Source organism: Dermochelys coriacea, chromosome 9 (genome assembly GCF_009764565.3).
Source record: "Dermochelys coriacea isolate rDerCor1 chromosome 9, rDerCor1.pri.v4, whole genome shotgun sequence".
NCBI classification, from domain to species: Eukaryota; Metazoa; Chordata; order Testudines; family Dermochelyidae; genus Dermochelys; species Dermochelys coriacea.
Genome location: NC_050076.1, coordinates 38308321 through 38334111, shown reverse-complemented (window position 1 = coordinate 38334111; position 25791 = coordinate 38308321). Strand labels below are relative to the sequence as shown.

Sequence of the window (25791 nt, the reverse complement as noted above, 5' to 3'; positions counted from 1 at the left end):
ATGCACATGAGTAGGCCCTTTGAATGGGACGTCTAGTTACTCAAATATGACAGGTTTCAGAGTAGCAGCCGTGTTAGTCTGTATTCACAAAAAGAAAGGGAGGTAGCTCACAAAAGCTTATGCTCAAACAAATTTGTTAGTCTCTAAGGTGCCACAAGTACTCCTTTTCAAATATGACAACGTTTGAAGGATCAAGGTGTTAGGGCCCAATCTTGTAAACCTTTACTATGGCCTGAACCCAAGGATTTCACAGGGAGCTAAGAGTGCTCAGCACCTTACAAAGTTGGGTTCAAAAGGAGCCCAATTCATACTAGATTGCCCATACTGGGGCAAAACTCCCATTAAAGTCAAAGATTTTGAAAGCAATATAAGTCTAGTCAAATATTAATTCAGAAGTAGAGAGTAGTCAAAACAGATAACATCTTTAATAGTTTCCTTGCATGATTTGAAATGTCAGTTTTTACATATAAATTGAAATGCATGAATCTGTGATCTAATATTTGCTAAGGGAAGTTTGGTCTTGTTTTAAATTTATTTACTGGAAAGAGTTGGAATCAGGACCTTTTAAGTTAAGGAGGTTACTTTTTTACGACCGCAAAACAAAATAAAACCATCGTTAATCAAAGCTTAGGCTATGTCTACATTAGAGATCTTGCAGCGGCACAGCTGTACTGATGCAGCTGCGCTTCTGTAAGATCTCCTGTGTATGCTGGCAGGAGAGAGCTCTCGTCAACATCATTTAGCCATCCTCAATGAGCAGCAGCAGCTAGGTCGGCAGGAGAGTGTCTCCCGCTGACATAGAGTTGTCCATACCGGCACTTCTGTCAGTGTAACTTATGTCACTCAGAGGGGTGTTTTCTTCACATCCCTGAGCGACATAAGTTTTACCAACAAAAGTGCTAGTGTGGACATAGCCTTAGTTTCAAAAAAGGGAGGTGTCATTCCTCTGTGTGTATCAGAGACCCTGTTGCTAAATGGAATCATTTTCCCTCTTGTTTGGGGTGTTGATAGCATTATTGTCTATATGGCACTATTGGTGTGCAATGAGTAAAACATCTAACACTCCTTGAAAATGTTTCTTGCCTTAATCGACCTTCAAGATAGTAATCTAAGGTCCTGATACTGTGAGGTGTGGAGCACCCTTAATTCTCCCTGAAGCCAATGGTAGTTGGGGTTGCTCAACACCACTCTGGAAATGCTCAGCAACACCTTCTTGGATCAGACCCTAACTTATTCGTAGGTTCAATAATAAGTGCAATCTGATCTGGGATTTATTTGTTCTGTGTTTGTACAGCACCTAGCACAATGGGGTCCTGATCCATGACAGGGCATACTAGGCACTATCACTATAAAAATAATAAATACTAATATTAATATTAAATCCTGAAGTCCTTACTCACTAGTTAGTCAAGAAAATGTCCCTGTTTTTTTGTCTGTTTCAACTGTTTGAGTACAGTAACTCCATTCTAATTACACAAGTTTAATTCTTAGAGATACTAGTGATAAAATACTTGAAAGTACTTTTAAGAAATTATAGATTCAATAAAATACTTGCTCTCAATCACAGAGTCATCTCATTTAATTCCATATCTGTATTTTTTAACTAGGAACATTTAGAACAACTACACTTATTAGAACTCCATAAGACAAAATTTGTGGTCTTACTATTGAATTACGTATAGCATGTGTATTGCTTACAGTGGAACAAACAAAACATGTCCCTTGTTTTAGAGAAAATATGGTTTGGTGGCAGACATACACAGAACATATATAGTGCTTTTCAGCTGGAGATCACAAAATGTTTTACAGAAGTGGGTAAGTGTACTTAGCCCTGTTCTCTAAATAGGAAAACTGCATCAGAAAGAGATGGTACACCCCAGGTCACACAGCCATGAATAGAAACTACTCTGTTTCTTTCCAGTCCCATGCTCTAACCACTGGACCAACATTGTCCCCACAATGAAGAAATGAATGGAGATACACAGATTGATATTTGGTTCCTGTACATCAACCCTCTTCTTTGGAAAATTAATCAGATTAATTAAACAGACTAAAAATATCCTCCTGAAGGTTATTAGCAACCAAAATTAATCCATCTTGGAGCCCATCTAGCCTATGCTACCCTTTAGATCATGTGTAACCACTTCAAAGCTCATGCATCAAGTCAGTAATTGTAACATTGCATCTAAATATTTAAGCTAGAGGCTGGTAGTCGCGTGTCCCATTTACAGTCAGCATCTGTCCTCTAATTCCATTACAGTACAAAGCAAAAATGTTTCCCAAAACTCACAAACAGGAAAAGCATCATACGGCTATAGAAGCAGCAACAGCTTCAGCTTTCTAGTTACTGAGTGGGGCTTTTGTGTTAAGATCTTTCTTTTCTTTAAACTCCCCCCACAAAAAGAGGGGTGGTGGCAGAAATTGCACTAATGTGAGCCTCAGGCCAAAAGAGAAAAAAGAAAAAAAAAGTGTGTGTGTGGGGGGGAGGAGGGGAGTTTGATCCAAGATGAAAGTAAGAAGGAAATAAAGGAGGCAATTTAGTCTGCTGCAGCCTGAATTGCTCACTCAGAGAAGCCAAGGGTAGGGATGACTAGGGCTCTTTGGAATAGTGCGCATGACTGGGGAAGAATCCATTGTGACCATGCCTGGGGGCCAATTCCATTGGGTAGGAGAACAGAGGGTCCCATTTAAGCACTAAGCAGACTGTGTCACCCAGTGCAGCAGCAGCAGCCGTGTCTCCCAACCACTGCAACCCTGCTCCTGATCCAGCACTGAGAAGGGCCGAGAAAGAACTCTATGCTGCTGCACCCATCATTTGAACTTTAAAACCACCTAACTTTCACTCACAAAACAACAGCCATCTCATGAAGTAGCGAGCCATCAAATTAGTCAACACAGCGTTTCATGTATAGATTAAAAGGTACATGCAACTCCCCCTTATAAATCAGTTTTTCCAAAAATAGAATGTATAAAGGGATATAAAAGTTTCTCTTCAAAGCTCCTTATTTATGGACTATGCCTTTATTAGAAGTATATAATATGCCTACATGCATATAATATATAATATCTATACCATCTATATCTATACTAATCTACATTTATATACCTATATCTATCTCTAAAGATACATTAATATCAATTGTTACATATTATTGACCTAGACAACTGGAAGCTTGGGGGGACTCTAGCCCCCCCAAAATTTAGGGATTGCATTAACAAATAAAGGAAACACTGGTTTCAGAGTAGCAGCCGTGTTAGTCTGTATTCGCAAAAAGAAAAGGAGTACTTGTGGCACCTTAGAGACTAACAAATTTATTAGAGCATAAGCTTTCGTGAGCTACAGCTCACTTGGAATGCATCCGATGAAGTGAGCTGTAGCTCACGAAAGCTTATGCTCTAATAAAGGAAACACTGAAACAGAAGGTCATTTATCTCACTTTACTTAAAGGAGAAAATTTACAAAACTACTGATTAAAGATGTATTCATCAACTATTATTTTATTATTTTTAACTCTAGCTCTTTCCCCCAATAAAAAGTTGCCTATGCCTTTATATATTTAGAAAAAGATATAGCTATATCAATCATAAAATCATAGGACAGGAAGGGCCCTCGAGAGGTCATCTAGTCCAGTCCCCTGCATGCATGGCAGGACTAAGTATTAATGTAAGGGGTGTGGGGGGTGTCAAGATCTAAGTATCTATAATCGAAATAGAAATATAGATATGATTTATTTCTATATTACAGATTTGTGTTTATGTTACAATTATTTATGTGATGTTTACATCTATGTGGTAAATATAGTATATCATATGGCTTGGCAATTTATCAAGCACTTTTGCACACTTTATCTGCACTCTTCCTCTCATCCAGCTCTGCCAGGACTACTTCTAACATCACAAATCCCTGAGCAGCTTTAAACAGCTGCCATCAAAACCAAAACCAAAATGTTGTTTCTTTCTTTCCTTCAGATGAGGAATTCCCCCCCTAAATCATACAAGACTGAGGTGCAAAATGGATCAGAGATGAGCTAAAAAGTCTGATACCTTCTAATTGAACAGAGTGCTAGCATTGGAAAGGGGAAATTGCTAGCTCTCCAGAGGGATGCATCATTTGTTTGCAGCTCCATTATAGCTAATTCTAAAGGTGTCTGGAGATTATTAGTCAGATTTTTTTCTCTCTGAATCCTGCACTCATGGTATTAAGGTAACCTGGCTCTGTAGGGCCAGGCTATGAAAAATAGTAATAGCATTGTATAAAACTCTTCAAAAAATTCCTAAAAGAGTTCCCCCCACCCTGAAAAGTATATACCACTACCGTACAGCATATATGATGGTGCGGTGCAGAGGAAAGCTTTGATTGGCACTTGTTTGTGACAACCCATATAAATCACATGTGGCTTCACCATTTGTGAACAGCAAACCCAGCCCAAACTCATGACAATAAACCCTATAACCCATACCACCATGTATTCTCTATCTAGACCTCTGTATGAGGACAAATCCTGCTTTCCTTATTCATGGTCCTCAGATTTAAGTCAAAGGGATACCTGCAAGCATGACCCTGCACCACTGAAGTTACTGGGAGCTTTAGCAATTACTTCAATGGGAGCAGAATCAGACTATGTGAATATAGAGACTGGGATCTGATGATGTTTTTAACCTTACATACAGATTCTGGGTGAAATCATGGCCCCACTGATGTCAGTGAGTTTTGAAACAGAATCTTGATTACTGGCTAGATATGTAAAGGAGCATTGCATTTTAAATTATATTCTCCAAAAAATTCTCTCTATAATACCCTGCCTGCACTAATATTTGTGCTAACAAATCTCTTCTTGATCTTACCCTTTCCAGCATCTCTGCCACTCCTATAATAATATTAAGAGACAGAAGGACACAAGGGAGGATGGGAGGATGACTTATTGTAATGAAGAGTTTCATTTCCATGTAATAAGTTCCTGGTAAGAGTTGGTTAACAGACACATTTTAAAAGCCCTGATCCTGCAAAGAGTTGTGTGGCCTTGACTTCCAGTGAAGCCCTTGTACCCAATCCTGCACCATTTAAATTAATGGGAGTTTTGCCATCAGCTTCATTGGTAGTAGGCACCATGGGTCATTAATTTCAGTGGAAGCTCAAAGAGTTCAGAGTTCAATACCTTTCAAGAGGCACGCAGCACCCTCTCAGCATCAAGCCTTTCTACCCAAATATTCTAAGAGAACTTCACTTTTAAAAATATCAGTATTAAATATTGACAATAATGACAACAGCACTGGCAATGGGGATTTATTTTCCCAAAAGATCCCTCCATTTCCTTTGAGATCCAGGTTGTTAGTACTCCCTGACTCTGTGAAATAGCACTGAAACTTTGGCCCAGGCCAATACTGGGGCTAAAGCCTAAGCTTCAAGCAGCAGAGAGTGAAAGAGCACCAAAAGAATTTTGAGCTAGAGTTGAGTTGTGGGGTTTTGTTTTTTTTAATCAGATGGTGATCTCCATCCATGTAATAGTTGCTGTTGACTGGATCAGGGATACTAGCTAGGCTTCCTGTTTTATCTTTTGTTTAATATTAGTGCTCAGCCAGCTCAAATAAACTCTCTGGACATATTTGCCCAGATTTTCAAAAATGACGAGTGATTTGGGGCACTTCCATTTTTGTGTGCCCAATTTGAGCCACACTGAAGATTTTCAAAAGTGTGTGGCACTTTCTGAAAAGTAGGTACCTTTAAAGTGTCTCAAGCTGGGCACTCAAAACCCAAGCCACCCAAAACAACCAGTTTTTTGTTGTTGTTTTTTTTCAAAATCTTGGACATTGATTTTAGCCATTGCTTGCCCAATCCCTGCCTGAAGGAATTACTGGGTAAAATTCTGCACCCTCCATTATAAAGGAAGTTAGAATGGTCCCTTCTAGCCTTAAAATGTATGAATCCCCTAGTATTTTTGGTATGTATGTATGTACACACACACACACAGAAGACGAAGCTTCCCTGAAAGCCCTAGTAACACTGAGTTAGAGTCCTAGTTTAGGGGTTTTTTTGTTTTGTTTTGTTTTTACAATACAGAGGGATACTATAGTTTTAAAGAATAGCAGTTGTCCTTCTTGAATGGCAGTCGGCATCTCTAGATGTCTAGAAAGGCTAGAAACATTTTGTAGGTGAAAATAGCCACTTTTTCCACGGTGGAGAGTCCATAAAACTGCTCGAAGCATCAGCTATTGGGGCTCATTGAATAATTCATCCCTCATTGCAAGCCCATAATGTCTTTTCTCGGCCTTTTGTGGGGCTGTTTTCTCTTCTTTTCTCCTTGAATTATAAAAAGGTTGCCTTCTTTTGTTCACATCAAGCTGCTGCTAGCTGAAGCTTTGTCTGTGCAAAGCTAAAGTGTGAGTTTCAATGGACTCTCCCCTCTTTGTTTTCCAAGTTCATCTCCAAGTGTAGATTGTGTATAGAAGGCCTTCTTTGTAAAAGCTGGAAAAGTTGTACAAATGTTTGACCAGCTCATTTGGTACTTTTGTCTCCTCTTCTTCAGCGCCTATGCATGTGCAGAACAAGCTCTGGAGGAGGAGTGCTAGGACCTTCTAGCAACAAGTCCCACAGCACTGGCAACAGACTCTCTATCTCCCTACCAAGCCCAAGCCTGGAATACTAGGCACAACAATAATAACCTGCAGAGAGTTGTATCCTTTTCCTCTTTCTTGCTTAGGTTTCAATTTCATTGCATGTACTTCCCAGCACCTCACACAGGCTTTTCAGGAGGCAATAATAAAAACCTAGGCTTGAAATAAATGCAAACCTCAAGCCACTGAACTGGGTTTCTGTTTTTCTCCAGCTAAAATTGCTATTTATTTTTAGACTTCTTGTTTGGTTGGGTTTTATTCTGAAGAAGACTCTTTTCTTTCCTCCCTATGTTCTCCTAGTGCCTAACTTCCAATTCCCAGGAATCTGAACTATTTCAGATGATTCACAACAATAGCGGGCTAGAATTGGGGAAATCTTCAGCAGTATACAAAACTGCCCTAGAAGGAAATTCTCTGCCTGAGATGGACTTGGAAATTACAGGAACTCTTGGTTTTATTCTCGCAGGATCCGATCCTGCCAGATTTATTCAAGCAAAACCTCTCTCACTTGAAGCCAATAAGCCAGAGCAAAGATTGCAGGCTGGGGCCCCAAATCAAGAGACTCGTTCCCCTTTGAAAAGTGATTTCAATGTGAATGATGAAAGTCACAGAAGCGGTTCGGTTGAAGAACAGGCAGGGGCTGGGTTTGACCTGCTGGCCACAAGATTGCACACCCCGAATATACTTTTTCTTTAACACCCAGCCCCCAAAACGAGCCACTACGATCAGAGAAAGCGCCGCCTCCAGCTGCCGGCCAGAGTACCTGGCCAAGCGTGAGAGCGCTGAACGCCAGCGCTAACCCGGCTCTGGGGGCCGGATGATTTTAGCTCCTCACGCTGCACCGTGCAATTAGGGCATATCTGTAATAGGGGGGCTGTCTCTGCGATCTCCTTCCCGGGATTGTTTAAAGTTTTTCTTGCTGCTGAAAATCCCAAACAAAGTAACCAGCTCTCTCTCCCTGCCTCCGACTCCCTCTTGAATATGAACTGCACCAATCCGTTAATTTAAAGCGGCCGTTGGATGGGATTGAAAATCGCGTGGGATTTAGATGCACGTGGGAATATCCCTTTGGGCTTTGGAGAACTTGCGCTAGTCAGGAATGGGCTTGTGTGCACCTGTCTCTTGTGCGCCCTCCAATATGATCCTTGCAGAGTCCGGGGAAGGAGAATGCCATCGAGTCGGTGAAATGCAACTAAGTCTAGGGGCCATGTGCAGCTAGGACACGACTCCTGTGGGCCTGGGGGGGGGGGCGGAAGGGGGGCGGGAAGCAATGAAAGGAAAAGCAACTCAGGTGGGCTCGGAGCTTCTCCTCTACGAGTGCATTGCCCGCCTTCCTGGGGACCCTCAGCAGGCTGCGAGCCTGGAGAGCAAAGGATGCCTGGAGAGAAGCGGCCCCCCCTTTGATCTCGCTGCCGTCTGCAGAAAGGTGCCAACAGCTCTCACGCCTAAGGCCAGCTTTTACCACCACCACGAGAAGGCCTCAGAAGACCCCTAGCCGGGCCCGGACCAGCCACTTCCGACACACTTTCTCCGAAGCCATCAGCCTCTAATGAAAGCGAGAGACTAACCCGGCCGGGACAACAAACAGGGTCGAGATAACCTACAGATCTGACCTCCCGGCGAACAAGGTTCCCAGGGTCAAGAGGGAAACAAAGAGCGCACGTGAACCCCGCTCATTGGGCTGGGTTTAATCACACCTCAAGCCGGCACCTGCCTTCAGCGCTGCTGGACCGGTCCCCCGCCCCAGCAGCTAACATGTGTGCGCCTGGCCCCACGTCCTTCCCCGACTGCCAAGGAGCAAAGCCCGATCCAGAAGCTGCAAACCAGATCCCCACTTCGCTCCGCGTCTGGGGGGAGCGATTGGCTTTACCTCGTTCGCTGAGGATCCCATCAATGCTATGCTTGGTCTTCTTGTCACTCTCTTCCGCTTCTTTCCTTTCCAGTTCGGCCTCCTCCTCTTCTCCTTTCCCAAATTTACTTCTCAGAATGCGGCTGATGGAGCTCACTTCAAGGAAAAACGAAGAGCTGTAAAGCAGCGGCGCTTTGCTGGCTTTAAAACAACCTCTCACTCTCGGGACCTCGGCAGTGACTGCCCCTCTGCTGCACCCTCATCCCTAGAGAACTGCTGCCCCAACACCAGCGCCCATCCAAAGACGTGCTGGTTTGATCCTTGGCAATTCAGGCCACTACAGGGCACTAGTTTTTTACATCCCCCCTGGTTAAATTCAGGGGCTTCACTGCCTGTGAGGTTAGTGTCTATAAATCCTTATATTCCCTATGGGTTTTTTTTTTTTAAGGAGTGGAACATATACTGCAAGATATTTTTGTTTTCTACAAGCCAGTAAAGTCTGCTGACCAGAAAGCATTACAAGGGAAATTACAACAAAATGACCCAGAGAGCAAACTATTTAGGAGGCCTCAAACTGCAGGGTTTCGATTTCCACGCCGGAATACTTGCCTAGTGTAACAAAACCAAGCAAGAAAACAAGCCAGAGGAGAAAAGAAAAGCAGACTTGGTGCATTTATTTGTTTCCAGATTCCAATCTGCAAAACAAACCCATGCTCTGAACTATCTCCTTGGCACAAGCTGGGGAGGGGAGGGGGGCGGGGGGAAGGAATGCAGTTTGCCTTTTAATTAAAACCAAACTGCCCCACACCGATGCAGAAATCCTCCCCGGGATCCATATGTTTAACTTGTACCCGCGGTTAATGCCGATCGTTTTATGAAGTTAGGAAAGTGACTAGGCCGGACTGCTTGTCGCCTCTTGCAAATAGCACAGCGGCAGCTACTGGGTTCTAGCTTTAGATTCCCTTTCAGAAATGATGCTCATCACTGAACGCTTTCGTCCATCCTCTGCCTGCAATAGACCCACAGGATACACTGCTTGCCCAACCGCCCATCCCAAACACTCGCTTTGCATAAGAACCCAGATCTCATACACCTGGGGGGGCAATGTATGTTTATTAAATATTTGATGGCTCTGGAAGACGACTCTGGGTAAAGTGGCCTCTCCAAATGGCATCGATCAATAGCGTGTGAGTGGCTGTGCTGAGCCTGCTGATCGGAATAGGAATAGACCCCAGTACCTGAGGGAACGTGTTTCGATCGCAGACCCCGTCTTTGAGCAGTTTGTCCCGGATCTCCCAGCTGAACATTGCCGGCATTCTCCCTCTGTATTCCTCGATTTTCTTCTCAACATCGGGCGTTGTCACTGCTTTAATACAACAAACCAGGCGGACACCAAGTTGTACAGTTTGGATTTAATGCAGAAGGATCACTGCAAGACGCGAAGGTTAAATTCTGCCGCGTGAATCCGGAGTAACTCCTTTAACCTGACTGGAGTCGCTCCGGATTTACACCCCGTTATAATTAAGGGCACGATCTGGCCCCTTTGGGAAAGCCTCTCATATTATCAATGTCCTTCTGCTTTTAAAACTGACTCGGTACTGCCAGATACTACAACGAGCCCGATCCTATAGTCCCCAGAACGGCAAAATTCCCTAGGAAGTCCATTTGGGGTGCTCTCGCATGAGAATTGAAGGTCGGGCCCATAGTAATCAAAACCTAAAGTGATGTAGTAATACGTTTTGTGTATCTGTACCGAGGTGGTGAGCAAAGAAATATCCACAGAGAAGATGAAAATCGCAGTAAAAGTATTGGTCAGTGACAGTGTAATGATCGGGAAAAGAGATTAAACTGTGCTAAAGTATAACTCAACTACAAGTACCCAACCTCGGAAATTTAGAACAACAGAAAATAAGTCTAATAACAACATGTTGATTTTTCTAAATATCATAAACAGACACTGACAACGCACTGTTCTGAAATTTTGCTCGGATGTCCTAAACAACGAAAATAACGTTCAATTAAAACCCTGAAAATCAGAACTAGAAATAATTTTCCAGATAATATGCATGTAAATAGATAAAGTAATCTATTCTAACGTTTGGTATAAAGTTTAATAATCCCGGCTTTAAAAGAGCCGCAGAGGAGAAAGAAAGAAAGAAAGAAGAAAGAAAGAAAGAAAGAAAGAAAGAAAGAAAGAAAGAAAGAAAGAAAGAAAGGTTTTTTGGCGGGGATATATATAATAATACAAACAAGTTAACAATCGTCCAAGGATCTATATTTGGCCTGCATAACCACTCTTGGGTGTATGCATATGTAAATATAAGTAGCGTTTGGGCAGACAACTAGGATATTAGCTGGATATACATTGATAGAGCCTATACAGCAGCATGCTAAAAACACTCCAGAATATAGGACCCGATCTTGTAAACTCTCCGCCCGCTAGTAATCCTGACTCAATGGCTAGACCAACTGACTCCACCTGGACCGCTTGCATGCTCCATCTGGAAAGTGCTCAGGCCCCTAAGCAGCTCCCACAGGTTTTGGTGGTGGGTATGTAGGGACCATTCGGAGGTGAATAGAGCTTGCAGGATCGGGCCTTATTTCTTTGATTCATTTCTTAAGTTTTTAAAATATTTTATGGGACAGAGAAGTTCTAGAAATAGGGTGGGGAGGAGGCGGGGGGCTACAAACAGCACTTTGCACGGAGGTGTGTGTGTGCATCTCCATACACACACTGTGTGGAGGAGTGTGTTGATTTCCAAGGTGTTTACATGGGCACAGGCAATTACGCAGCCTTTGATTATATTTTGTCTCTTGCATTAAATACAGCAGACTCTTTCTCCCCAGATGCTGCAGCGTGCAAATCCTTAGTCAGAACCAGGCTTGTGTGAAGTTTACTAGCCCCAGTAAGGCTTTGTCCAAATGTGCATCCTTCCCCAAATCACAGCAAATGCGCAGCGTGCCCTCCTGCCTCCCCAGGCCCATCCTGCAAGGGGCTGAGCTTCAGCTCTCACTGAAATCGACGGGAGGGGAAGAGGCTCAGCACCTAGCAGGGCCAGGCCCTAAACATAAAAAGAAAAGGAGGACTTGTGGCACCTTAGGACTAACAAATTATTTGAGCATAAGCTTTCGTGAGCTACAGCTGATCTCCTCACCTTGGGCTTGCTGCCCCCGATGGCCCCCGGCCGGATAGGAGCCGTCTCCTGGTACCTGCAGAGGATTTTGGAGACGCAGCCGTGGGACACGCGCAGCTGGCGAGAGATGACACAGGGCCTGATCCCGTGATGGGCCATCTCCACTATCTTGTGTCGGATATGGTTGGGCAAAGGCCTGCCATTAATAAAAACTCCACCGAGCTGATTGACTCTGCCCTGGCCTAAAGGAAGTAGGACACTAGAAAGGAGGGGGAAATTGGAGTTTACTTGTGGGTGTTTTCAAGTCAACCCGGACTTTCTCTGTGCTGCACACACTCCCCCATCCACATGCACACAAACATGTACACGAGTTCATCCGCTCCCATCCTTGTGCCAGTTTAGTGCTAGGTTGCCTGGCTGACAGATCTGTGATAGTTAGAAACCCTGGGAGTGCCTGACAGCTGAGTGTCAACAGGTTAAATAATGTTTCAGACTTATCAACAGAGCGCCTTCAGAGAAGGGAAATATTAAGTGCTAGTGGGAACCTACTTCCAGAAGCAACTTCTGGAGCCAGATGACACATCTTATTCGCATGTTAGTTACATAGGTCCACTCGGCCCTTCCAGTCAGAGGGGAACTGAGAGCCCTGATCATTTCGGGATTTTGTGAATCCATCCAATCTAATCTAATCTATCTGTAAAACAGACTGCGGGAGAAAACCAGAGTAAAATTTTCACCTGTACACTCCATCATTTACTATTGGAAAGACTTTATTACCTGGCTTTAATTAGCCGCTACTAATGGGCTCCTGGTAGAAGTGAAAGGGGGAAAAACATAAACTTCAGAAGAATCTTTTAAAGGGTTTGTACTGTGTAATTCCAACCTGCTTTTGTTATTCTTCTTCCGTGACTCTAAAATTCGGTCCGTGGTGTCTCTTTTTCTTTTAGTTTTCACCCTCATCGCTCGCCCTTGAACCGTTTTTACAGCAATATTAATAAGGAACACAAGTTTGAGAGATTCTACTCCAGGAGGATAGGGGAAGTGAACTGATGTCTAAAAATCCGTTTCAATTTTTTAAAGTATTGCCGACCTTAAATTGCTGAGAATCTGAAGAGATTTAGAGCCGGATATTGCAGTTCTTATTCAGGCTAACTTCCCATTGGTATCAGTGGGAGTTTTTGTCTGAGTAAGGGGTCAGGTATCGGGTCCCAAGATTAAGAAGACAGAACCCCTGACAATCAACAGGATCTCCCCCAAAGTTGTTCTGGGGCTCTAATTTGCAATGCTGCCTTCTTGAAAGCAGAATCCGTGTTTTGCTTACGTGGAGAACGTTAATTGCAACTAAGCATGTTATATGTGTGTGGATAAATTGTGAGGGAGTCCTTTTGTGCACTCACTTTTCCATGTTGTTAAAAGAGGTTTTGTCTTGCTCTAAACCTTGTGCAGTTGCAGTTCTAATTTGTGTTTAATCTAAGGAACTAGTGTACAGCATTGGATGAAAACAATGTTTTCAACAACACACACCTGAGTTTGAACACCCCCCCCCCAGGTTTGAACACACACACAGAGAAACACACGGGTTTGAAAATTCATCATACAGCTAGAGAGCATTCCTACCTTCTAATGGAAATCCGCTGCGAGGGTAGTTCTGCCCGGGAGCTGGTCGCATCATTCTTGGGACAGCTCCAGCTAGAGTTGTCATGTTGTATACAGCTTTACTTTAATATTATATCCAGGAGAATGCTGATATACGAGAGATCAGCTCTGGTAATAGATCCCACTGAAAAAGGAAAAGTCCTGGAAAAAAGGGAGGGGGGAAGTTGTGGGGGAACGACGACTTGCTCTCCTTTTGTCAATAAGACGTGATATCCCAAAGCAAAGGAGAGAGAGAGAGACAAAAAGGAGAAAGGGATACAAAGTTTGGGGCGAGGAAGGGAAACTTGCATACAAGTCGCGGGAAAGAGCTCGGGCGGCTGCGGGCCACTGTGTGAAGATGAGCGCACTTTGATATGAAAAGGGGGAGGGGGTGCCAGGAATGATTTCTTCCTGTTGTTGATACAGAATGAAAGGAACTCGGCTCTGGAGTATTTATTAGTTCTTTCCCCCAAAGCTTCATCAGGATCTCTGAGCTGCGATTGGCCAGCAGGGAGACTGTCCCGTCTGGAGAAGACAGGAGCTGATTGGGTGAAATCTGCAACTTTCTCTTCTCATCATTACAATCGAGGCCTCAATCTAGGAGTGTGACCCAGGCATTGCCTCTTCCCTTGATAAAGTGTCCTTTCATAGAATGGCTGGACAGGAGAAAATGCAGAAGCAGGGGAGAAAGCAGCCTTCAGTGGGGAAACTGTTCATTCCTTTTACAACTGTCTTGGCACAATGCCACTTGAAGGAGATTACAATAAGGAAGCAACCAGACACTTGCATTTCTTGAAGTCGGTCTCTCTGGTCACCTTTTCTTTCCTGGGGGATTGTAGACGTACGGCTGTGTGCTTGTCCTGGTCAAACAGCCTGCGAGAAATTAAAGGGGAAGTTATGTTTCTATTGATACAGTTCTTTGTCTGCCTATTTCCACCAGCACATCTTCTCTGAGATTGTGCGAAGGGGGGAATAAAACTGTCCTCTCTCCTTCTCTCTCTTGCTTTCTCTTTTCACTGAAATCGGTAGCAGTGGAGAATAAAATCTCTGGAGCAAACGGTGCTATCCGGTTTTCAAGCAGAAGTCTCCATTGTTCCCATTGGGAATTTCTGCTTTAAAAATGGATGGCAAGATGTGGCCCTATATTATATATTTGTGTATGTGTGTATGTGTGTGTGTGTGTGTGTTAAAGCAAGTCTTGCTAACAAACATTTGTTCCCAGGAATTTATTGTAGTATTCAAACTAAACTGCTGGAAAAATAAAAGAAGTAAAGTCTGACTAGGAGCTGAAGTGACCACAGCAGGATATGACGCCAGGAGTGTTGTAAAGACTGTCTGTCCTTAAAGAAGGTACTATTGTGCATGTCCTTTTATTTATAACTTGGTAAGTGCCAGCAACTCGCTCCTTTACACTCTGAATTGCCAGCCCGGCTTTGCACAGTGCTCTTATTTGCAATAGTCTATTCAGTAACTGTCAGCTCGAGCCTCAAGTTATTCAGACCTTAATCAATCAAAAGGATGAGAATCGGTCAGGTTTTCCCCCCTTTGAATAAAGGAAACAATGAGTTCTAGGCTTAAGTTTCCCCTTTCCCTTTAACGATTTGGGGAATTTTTCTGTTGCTGATTCCGTTCTCGTTGGGGATTAATGTTAGTTTAAAATGTATAACTAATAAACTGAATCAGCCTGCAAAATAAAATAAACAACGAAGAAGTCACAGGTCTCAGACTTTACTCAGTGAAACTAAAGGGCACTGTAAAAAAGAATTTAGGCAGCAAAATGAAGGTAGTTAGTTTAGAGTGGAAGATTTGAAGAAAGAGCCCTGCATTGATGCTATCATAATTAAAAAATAGACAATAATTTAAATTAGAGTCACACAAATGCCACAATGATTAGTTATCTGCCTCCTAGATGTTTACAAGGTTCCGGGCTGTTGATTCTGCTCTTTCCGACCCTGCATATTAGAAAGAAAATAAGAGAAACTAGATCACTTTTAAAATGCATCATGTAAAAATGATTCAACCCCTCTGGACTCCGACATTTGGGAACAAAGACGGTAGGAAAACCTTTTTTTAAAAAAAAAAAAAAAAGAAAAGAAAACAGGTTACTAATAAAAGTTTGTATACTTAAAACTATTTTATATCTTTTTCTACTATCAAAGTGTCTTAATTATTATTTATACCTAAAATACTGAGAGGAAAACTGCAGCTGCATCTGAAAAAACCTGAAGAAATGTTGTTTATCAAATTATTCTGTTTTTTTCATAGCTATTTATATTCCCCATACATTACAGTACTGACTTGTGGTCATGTTTTTAATGCACACGGTAATATAAAGATGTTTTAACATTGAAACGTATAGCTTGTCTAGAAAGTTTCCAGAAGTTTTATTTAGGCCACATGATTTGCCATTTAATTTTAGATTCCTAAAATGAATATGCGGGAAATATATGGTTTGGTTTTAAAAGTTGAATCGTGCTTGAAAAAAAATCTAAAGCTAAAAGTGTGTGCATGCGGATTTCAGATATCCAATAGCAAATAGATTACAATATTTCATAACATACAGGATTTCAATGTAGTGACCTCACCAGCAGTTGTACCTTACAGAGCCCTGAAACCAGAAAATGCATACAGATATTATTGCCACATTGCTGATGAAGTACAGCACAATCATTTTGACACCTGAATCTGGAACCTAAGTGTGTAGTATGATATAGGAATCCACGTATACAAGATATAATATGGTACCACTCTCTGTTTTAGAAATAAGACGGTGGTAACTCACTGAGAGTCGCTGCACTGCATCGATAGGTGTTACATGAGTGAACTACATTGTTTCATTTCCCCACAGTATGTATTTTTCCTTTTGTCACTGCCCCGTGAGTATATATATGGATTTAGCGGTAACTCCTGATAGCTTTACAGCTGTTATCAGGAGATAGGTAGAATCCCAAGCCCTCTTGGGCCGGGATGCATTTGCTGAAAGTCATTGCTTCGGTAAAATCTACAATGATCGCGGCCGATTTCGCTCACTGAAGGGATTTTTGCCATTGACTTCAAAGCCAGTAGGATTAGACCCCAGAAGTGTTAACTTCCATTTACCTCACACAACCCTCGCCCGTGATTGTGTTCATGTAGAAACTAGCTCAAGTCACTACCTTCTGCGTGCAAGTTGGGGTGCAAAATGGATTGGCTGAAGGGGTTATTTGGCCGAGCACATTGCTAGTAAATCGCTGGATTTCTCTCTCTACCGATAACTAAATATCTCTATTCCTCTACAACAGTCGCTGCCTTTTCTGGCTTAGTGTAGAACGGTCACTGTTCATGGCAAACTAAACTGGGCTTGATACCCAGCCACTTCAGTGACCACAGGATTAAACTCTTCTCTATCTTCCCTGCCTAGCCAGGCCCCATCTCCGGGTCACATTATGGAGCCTTTCCTAGCAAGGAAACCCGTTGTTGCTGTTGTGGTTGTGCCAGCTGCAGTAAATTGGGCCTCTGTACCAGAAACATTAGTCCCCTTCTCTCCGCAATGTCAGGGCTCCGTCTAAGTGAGTCTGAGCCCAAGAGTTACATAAAGCAGAGAGAGGCTGGCTGGAGTCGGAGCTCGTAACTGGAAAACTAGTACCCTTTAGGATCCACAGGCGGAAAAAGTGATCTCCAGTGAGCAACACCGCCCCAAGCCTGCATGCAGTTTGAAACCTCTGCAAGCTGAAGTCCCGTCAGTGTTTTCCAAGAAACAGATTTATTTTCTAGACATGCGGGGAGGGGGAAAAGGGGGCGAGCATGTTATAGATATTATTTCCTTTTGCACCTCAGAGTCATACATGGCTGTATATTTTCCCATGGTAGGGAACATCCCCAATCTTCCTATATCATGCATGGAAAATTGTTGAATATACATGCCTTGCTTATTCAATCAGACGCTTCTTTCACGGCACACAATTAAGCGGGTTCATGGGGATTCAGAATTGCCCCACAAACCAGAACGTTACGGAATAGAAAGGAAAAAAGGAATAACAAGACGCTCCATTCATGCGAAGTAAAGGCAATACAGCGTTTCAAGGGAACATTTCTTTACTTGCTATAGCTCCTCCCTGGTGGCATTTTTCATTCAGAAATAATATGGTCAGCATAAAATGTGGAGCCTCCCGCTCGCTCATATACCACGTAACAACTTTGCTTTGTAGGAGGGGAATGAAAATGTTTCATTGACTCGGGCCCGATCCTGCGGCCACTGAACTCCATGGCATTTGCTCCAGGGTTTGAACGGGGACAGGATCGGGCCCTTCCGGACATTTTTATAAACGCCAGGTTCTATCCTGCTTCCCATTCAAGACAATATAAAAATGTCCGTTGACTCGAATGGGACAGGATCAAATCTACGAAGTCTGAAAACGATTTTTAAAAATCACTTGCCCTGGGAGGTTTGCCTGAATTTGCAGTTTCTGGGTCGTGGATATCAATGTCACAAAAGCCGAAATAGTCCCTCATCTTCTCATGCACAGGAACTGTTAAAATTCCAGGCAAAATGATTAGACATGAATGCCTAGCGCCCCCCCCCCCCCCATATTAGAGTCTTTAGTCCAGCGAGAGGATTTCACGGTTTTCTAGTGGAAATAGCTAAAATACTCCTGCTAATACAAAGCCCTTCCAGGCCAGGTGCACTTTTAATTGGATTAGTAAATGCTCTATATTAAACCTGCAGCACATCAAATGGGCAGTGAAAATTAGAGCTATTAGGAACAGAGGCAATTATTTATGAATGATAACAGTACTGTTTTCTCTTCTATTACAAAAAATCAATTATAATGTTTTCGGGGCTCTCCAAATGCACTATGAATTGCCATTATTTTATTATCATGAAGATTGTTTAGCCTGAGTTCACCATACAACTACTTCCACGGCAAAATTTATCTTAAGTGTAAATTAATTCTGGACCATGTTTTGAGAGAAAGAAGAAAAGAAAGAAAGAAAGAAAGAAGAAAGAAGAAAAAAGAAAAGAAGAAAGAAAAAGAAAGAAAGAAAGAAAAGAAAGAAAAAAGAAAGAAAGAAAAAAGAAAGAAAGAAAGAAAGAAGAAAAGAAAGAAAGAAAGAAAGAAAGAGTCCCTTAGGAAGATTCATTCTTCACTTTGTGTTTAGCTGATACGTTTGACAATATATTCGATTGCAAAGCAGGCAATGGTTTCTAGAGACAAATTCATATGTAAAAAGAAAAGGAGTACTTGTGGCACCTTAGAGACTAACAAATTTATTTGAGCATAAGCTTTCGTGAGCTACAGCTCACTTCATCGGATTCATTCGGTGGAAAATACAGTGAGGAGATTTATATACACACAGAGAGAACATGAAACAATAGGTTTTATCATACACACTGTAAGGAGAGTGATCACTTAAGATGAGCTATTACCAGCAGGAAAGGGGGTGGGGGCGGAAGGAGGAAAATTCATATGTGGAATTGTAGTTCTAAATTGCCCATAAAGGAGCAAGACATCTTGCTGTCGGGTGATTTTGAATCTGGCCACTTTTTTCACAAAATGGAATTTGATGATTTCTACCTTACCTGGTGCCTGACGATTTTGTTGTTGCTGCTGGTTTTGTTGGTCGATTTTTAATAGGGAAAGAGTCCTGTGCCCCTTTCGCCCCCCCCCCCATCCCTATTGTTTTGTTCTTTTTGTGTATCTAGAAATAACAGACAAAATAAAAGAAAGCATAATTCTGGGCACAGAAGGTGCTTTGTTTCCAGCTAGGGAATTTCTGCTTTGGAAGTTTGTAACCATATATCTTGGATAAAGGATGCACCTTTTTCTAAATTTGAGGATGTTCCAAACCAGGTGTTGAAGATTTTCTGTGGTTAGCTGAGGAGAAGCAAAGGTTCACAGAGGAAAGGATACACTTTGATCTTGGACATTATTCTGATACATTAAGAATTAGAAGCCCATATTGAAAGTGTTTGCTTATTGGTAAAGAGTATACATTTTACTCGATAGAATTGTATTTTTGTGCTGTAACAAATCAGATGCAAGCTCAGTTGAACAACTATCGACCCTTTTGGAACAGAATTAAGGACACATTACTGCAAACTATAAAACCTTACTGAAGATAAACTTCTAAGAGAGACCAGTAATTTGGGATTCGTATTGTAAGAATGTTCAAAATTTCTTAGGCTTAGATTTTGGACTACATATTTTTCCATCACATATAAATAAAATGTAGAATATCCATAGATAGATAGATAGATAGATAGATAGATAGATAGATAGATAGGATGACATAATGTGACACATGATGTAATGTGGAGTGAAAACTTCTACAATCTACTAGCAAATGTCACTAACAAACCAGCTAAAACTATTCATAATCCAATCTCTTCCCTTAACAAAAAATGCTGCAGCAAATTGTGTGCAACAAGTGTTGCTATTAACAAATAAAAAGAGAAAGCAATTTAGAGCAAGATTGTGACGCTCTTACTCGCATGCGAGTAGGAATGTACTTTACAAATGGTCTCATTGATATCTACTTGTGGAGTAAAGTACTATGCAAGGTAGGTAAATGAGGCAGAATCTGGTCCTTAGTGAGAACTAACAAATGAAAGGTCCTCAGGGAAAGATGAATGCTATCCTATGCAAAAGGTAATTGGATGAGATAGGAAATGTAGGACTTCCCCCTGGTTCTAGAATTAGGCAATTACCATAGCAAATACACGCGCACCAGGGTATCTGCATTTTATAGGCTTTAGACAGTAACACCATAACGCTAACCAAAGGAATATCTATATCAATGGACATGAAAAACTAAACAAGGAAGCATCGTTTAGATTTACAACTGGGCTGAAGAGAAACCAAAGGCTTGACAGATTTTCCCGTTCTCGAGAAGAAAATAAATCTTAAAAAACACAACAGTACCAACCAACAACAACATCGTTGTTTTTCTACAGGTTACAAAGAGCTATACTGGAAAGCCCCTAGCTGTGAAGTGTGTGTATGTTCTAAAGTATTGTTCATATCTGCTCAAGACAGTGCAAAGCAAAGGGAGAAAGTTGCAAGAGACAACATGTCTGTGAAAGAATTACCAAGTGACATGTTCCCTTTGGAGTGGTTGGGTATGGTCTGGTTTTAAAAATCCCCGTGCTGGGTTAACAGCTCCACTAAAGCTTAGTAAAATATCAAACATATAAAGATTACCTCTATGGTATCCATTGGCGGACACACTGTCCCCCCTTTGCTTCGTCCTGTCTGGGAGAAACGTGACCAAAAAGGGACCCAAACTCCAGAGAGCTTTCTTGCTTCAGCCTTAGTAAATATTTTGAGACAAGTAGCCTAAAGATTAATTGTTTGAAGGACATTTCCCCCCCGAAACATAATACTATTTGGAGAAAAAATTAACAGCAAAGGGCCAGGAAGATTAACATTTGGAAACTTATGAAATGTAATCTGCATATCTAATTGATTCCCAGCATATCAGTTTAAAGGATAAAGATGTATATCTACGTGATGGATATTGCATTAATAGGCACATAAATAAAGGTTGAAAAGTCACCACTGAAACCTTTGAAGTTTATTCCATCGCTTTTATGTCGCATCCACACGTCTCAGCGCCGTCTTTGCTCCAGTTTTTCAGTTACTTGGTTTCACAAAATTAAAAGGTGTTTGTAAAATAGCAAGTTAGTTTTTGAATAGAGAGCTATAACACGCTTACCTTTGGGGGCGGGGGGAGCGCGAGGCTGGGGCAGGTGTACAAAAAGATCAGCACATGGAGTGAGGTGAAAGGACGCTCGGAAATGGAAATAGAATGATCAGCTGTTTGTAAAAGGAAATGTTTTCATACTGGGCCATGAAATCTGTGTGCGCGCGCGGGGTGAAGATGGGGACTGAATTTATGCTGAGGACGTCTGGAATTCAATTTAAAATCGAGTCCATCTGAATCAGAGGCAGCTGGTTCCAGAAGGCAATGCTAGCTTTATTTATTATTTTTGTGATGGTGAGGGAAGGAGGTATATTTTTTTTCATCTGTAGAGCTCGGTACAATATGGTATCAATGGAGCTCATGTGGACAAAATCCAGTGTTGACACTTTTACCATGAAAAGGAGGAAATAAAATAAAAGCCGACAGAATAATTGTCTCAATTCTCAATTGATCTAATATGACTCTATTGTTATTGCCAGGTGTTACTGGGAGAGAGTTGGATTCATCAGAATATAAACGTGTGTCTTCACTTTATGCTGATATGGCCAACATTCTGTTCTCAGTGACACTGCGAAGTAACTCCATTGAATCTGGTTTCATGGCTTCCAGTAAACAGGGACTGAGAAACAAAGGTTAATAAGAGTAGTGAGAAGTCTTACTGTAGCTCTAAATTCTCTGAGGGCCCCTTTCTTCAGCAAAAGGGACATGTAATTGTTGGCTGCCTGGCAGAGGTAGCTACTGGAACAATGACTGAAACGGATCTGGGAGTCGATTCCTTGTCAATATTTCTCTCTTCATTGTGAAACCCGATTCCATGTCGCTGAGAGGGATTATTATTGAAAGAGTCCTGAAACATTTAACCATACAAATGACAGGACCAATCTCTTTCTAGAATCTTTTTTAAAAATTGCAATAAATGCAACATGTATTTCACTAACGCCTCACCTTTCTGATTACTACCAGATCCTCCAGTAAAAGTTACTACAGCTGCCACTTAATAATAATGAATGCCTTTTCGGGTGAGTATAGAGGTGCATCTGTTATCTTATTGCTGATAGATACGGGTAGAGAAGAGTGTTATATTCCCCCTCCATTTAAAATCTGTTAAGAGAGAGCACGTTTCTGTTTAGCCTGTAATGGGATCCATGCGCTGGAAACCCTGAAATTGCTGTCCAAACTCTCTCTGTTTTAAAGGATCTTATCTTACTGCTTTTGCACCATGGAGTGGAGGAAAGATTTTCTCCAGAAACCATTGTCCGAAGAGATCCAATTCATCTAATAATTTGCGCGTATTTCTGCAGAAAAATACGTCCAACGAAATCTACTTTATCCCAAGCAAGTATTAAAGGGGAAGGATGTTGAAATAAAAACCTGTTGCGTTTTTGCTATTTATTCCATCTGCACTGGCGTCGTATTTGGTGGGAGGAAAGACAACCTTTGGACAAACAGCAGAAGCATTGTAAAATCTTACTGTCTACTGGTATTGATGGCATTCTTCATGTAGGTGAAACTGCAAGGTAAATCCAGCAAGGAAAATAGGAGGAGGAATGATTGGTTAGTTGCAAATAAATAGGTGGAATTAGCATTTTAAAAAGAGGGAGTTGAGCTGAACTTTGACTAGTCTCAGAGGGGGAAAAAAAGTGAGCCATCAGAAAATCAAAGATAATTTCATTTCATACCGCAGGTATGTCGTAGATTACCGCACCAGCCTTAAATATCTGTATCTGGCAAATAGGATTTCACCTATGCAGACGAGAAAGGTATGGACAAAAAATGTTAATCAACATCCCCCCGAAGTTGTAACAGAGGCATTTTGAAACGAACGTTCTAATCCTTGTTACTTTCCTCTTAATTGTAACACCAGGAATGACGATTCATTCTTTCGGTATCGCAATAGACTTCAATGGGGTTGTTATTGTAACAAAGCATTATAAACTCGAGGTTTGATCAAAGGCGTTTGTATTTAGAACAAGGGATTTTCATAATAGCGAAAGAAACACGAGGAATACATCTGGCTCTTTTTACCTATGCCTAATTTAGCGTAAATCCATATTTAAGCATTCCAGGTCTTCCAACAGGTAATCGGTACTAAAAGAGTTTGCAACCCCTCATTTGAAAGACAGGTTTCAGAGTAGCAGCCGTATCCGCAAAAAGAAAAGGAGTACTTGTGGCACCTTAGAGACTAACAAATTTATTTGAGCATAAACTTTCGTGAACTAAGTGAGCTGTAGCTCACGAAAGTTTATGCTCAAATACATTTGTTAGTCTCTAAGGTGCCACAAGTACTCCTTTTCTTCATTTGAAAGAGTCGCTGCCATGTTATACTGGTACAGCAATGATTTTTCTATGACAGGCAGAAATTTTAAGAGGAAAGCGGTCTTTCTAGCACAGACATTGAATTCATTAATCCGTATGTCGCCTACAGCTATATGCTTTCACCACTTAGTCTTTTAAAGGTGAACTGGATTAAAATCGATTTCGAACGGAAAAAGAAAAGACCACTTCGATATGAAGGATTGATATGTGCTTGCTGCAGTTCTACACCGCGAAAACAAAGTTGCTTCATTCCTCTGGTGACACAGTATACAGTTTGAACAGAGTAGATAGTCTAGACTAGACTCCAAGTATATAGTCTAAAGCAAAGTGTTACCGCTGCAGTTGTTCCATAGGTGTTTGGCAAATGTGAAGGATACGGCTGATCTCTTTTCTACCGCTTTTAATTTTTTTGCGGTCACTGAGATATAACCGAGATCAAAATCTGACCCTGTATGGACTGGCAGTAGGCGTAACTGAAAGTTTTCGGCCTGTTGGGTGCAATCTTGGTCCTATGAAATCAATGGGAGTTTCGCCATTAACTTCAGTGGGCCCAGGACATCACCCCCTGACTGCAGCTGGCACCGGGATTTCTTCAGCGATATATTACAACAATCACTACCCGACTAGCAGCTAAAAGTCGCATTCTTTTTTATGGAAGAGGAAATATACAAGGAACCCTTTCATATAACTATACTTGGATCACATATTGACAGCATTTAATAACCCAATGCAGAATATATACTCCAAAAGCAAAGAAAGTATTTGTTCATTAATTCTGTTAGCTTTGTTGTTTGAGTCTCTCTCTCTCTGTAGGAATCCACACAGGTAAAACTAAATTAAAAAAAATCCACAATGCGGTCGTGGGTCCTAAATCAATCAGTAATTGAAATAGTTTACTTTAGTACAACTAAATGGAGACCACAAGAAAAGAAGAGTAATAGACAGTCATCACAAAGGAGTTAAAACTAAAGAAAAAGTCTGACCCAAGAAGCTACTCACTGGTATTCTTTCTGACGTCCTTTCCAAAATGGACAGCGATGAAATGATCAAGTAGAAAACACCCCTTGCTTTCTGCTAAACAGATCTCACTCTTCTTGCTCTAACTCTTCTAACACGTCCGAATTGTCATCACACCTATTCCCCCGCACAGACTCAGACCGTTTTAGCTCGAACAAAGGGGGAAAGGCCTCCTGATATGAGAAGAAACCCCGCCTGCCAAAAATTATTCCGAAGAGTCAGTCTGGGCTGAGTTCTCTCAGACACGACTGAGGGTCGGATCATCAATCGCACTGAGAGGGTATTTGGCGCAATTAATATCAATGGGAGCAGGATCGGGCCCCGATGTCTCCTCTACTGAAGGCACCTCTATGTTCATCTGAAAAGAATGCTTACTGGTAGTAAGGGAGACTGTATTTATTCAAGTTGCCTTTTAAAACAGGAATCGTAGGGAACAGAAGTACCAGGAATGATCACAGAGGTTTTGTTCTCTCCCCTTCTCCTGGTTATTTAGATACTTAATTTAGCATGGTATCACGATGTAAACAAACTATTTATATGCCCAGGAATATTTCAGAGCCATAAAAAAGTGATACTGTCACTTTTGAGTAACACCTTCACTTCAGTATATCTAATATGTGCTACATAGATGTCATAGTATAGGAGCTCATTCCCCACCCAAAATAATTGCAATAGCATAAGAGAGAATTTTATAACTTTAATATTAATATATAAAACAAGTAATGTTTTGATCATCCTAAAAGTACAACACAAGGTATTTGCTAACGGGGAGCATTTTTTTCTTGTGTATGTATATATATATATATAGTCCTTCTGTTTTATGAGCAGCACAGGTTTTAAAGGCTTAATTCTGTAATCCAGACAACTGGATTTTGTTGCTGGACTTTCCACTTCCTGAGCTGATTGGATCAGGTTTGCTCACTTTTGTGATTTCAGCTTTTCATAGAAGACAATCCCCTCAGCTAATTTAAAAAATAACCCCCAAGTTACACCTGCATTTCTGATCTCATTTTTGCATCAGATTTCAGAACACACCTCTTTCCCTTTGGAAGCAGATTGAAATTTAAATGTAATATTTTCCCCCACTTCTCATCCATTTTACTCAAAGAGCAGGATATTTTTTAGTAAAAGTAGAGATAACCCACATTCTTCTGAGAAAAGGGTGCTGATTCTGAACCCATTAGAATAAGTGGCAAAATCCCAGAGGCTGGAGGATTGGGCCCAGATGCTATGAAATATTGGCCAGCAGAGAGCACCGGCAACATTTATTCAGAATTCAGTGCCGGTTACTTCCCCTATTCATTTCATTAGTAACTTTGGAAGAATCTGTGTCCACCTGTCTCTCTCCTTTCCCTCTTAGCTGAAAGAGGGGCACTAACAATGCAAAGCGCTTGCTTCAGAAGTCATGTTGGCTTCTGTTTGAACATACTAAACACCACTATATAGGCAGCAAGACTTTCATCCCTTATATAATACACCTCAGTTATTCTTTCTGGAGGTTGGGGTTAGAGAGTTGTGATTTTATAAGGAATTAAGGACTTGATC

At 41.5% G+C, this 25791-nt stretch overlaps 1 protein-coding gene across 1 annotated transcript in view; it reads right to left on the bottom strand.

Moving 5' to 3' along the window:
- The window catches only part of PAX3 (paired box 3), a 110315-nt gene extending 96653 nt beyond the window's left edge, over window positions 1-13662 (bottom strand). Inside the window, exons 1-5 of the mRNA XM_038416274.2 lie at window positions 13213-13662; window positions 11617-11882; window position 10487; window positions 9692-9824; window positions 8483-8613 (exon numbers count right to left, since the gene is read on the bottom strand). Coding sequence (XP_038272202.1) covers window positions 8483-8613; window positions 9692-9824; window position 10487; window positions 11617-11882; window positions 13213-13297 — 616 coding nt within the window. The 5' untranslated portion in view covers window positions 13298-13662. The remainder of the gene's footprint in view (window positions 1-8482; window positions 8614-9691; window positions 9825-10486; window positions 10488-11616; window positions 11883-13212) is intronic.
- Between the last annotated feature and the right edge of the window lie 12129 nt (window positions 13663-25791).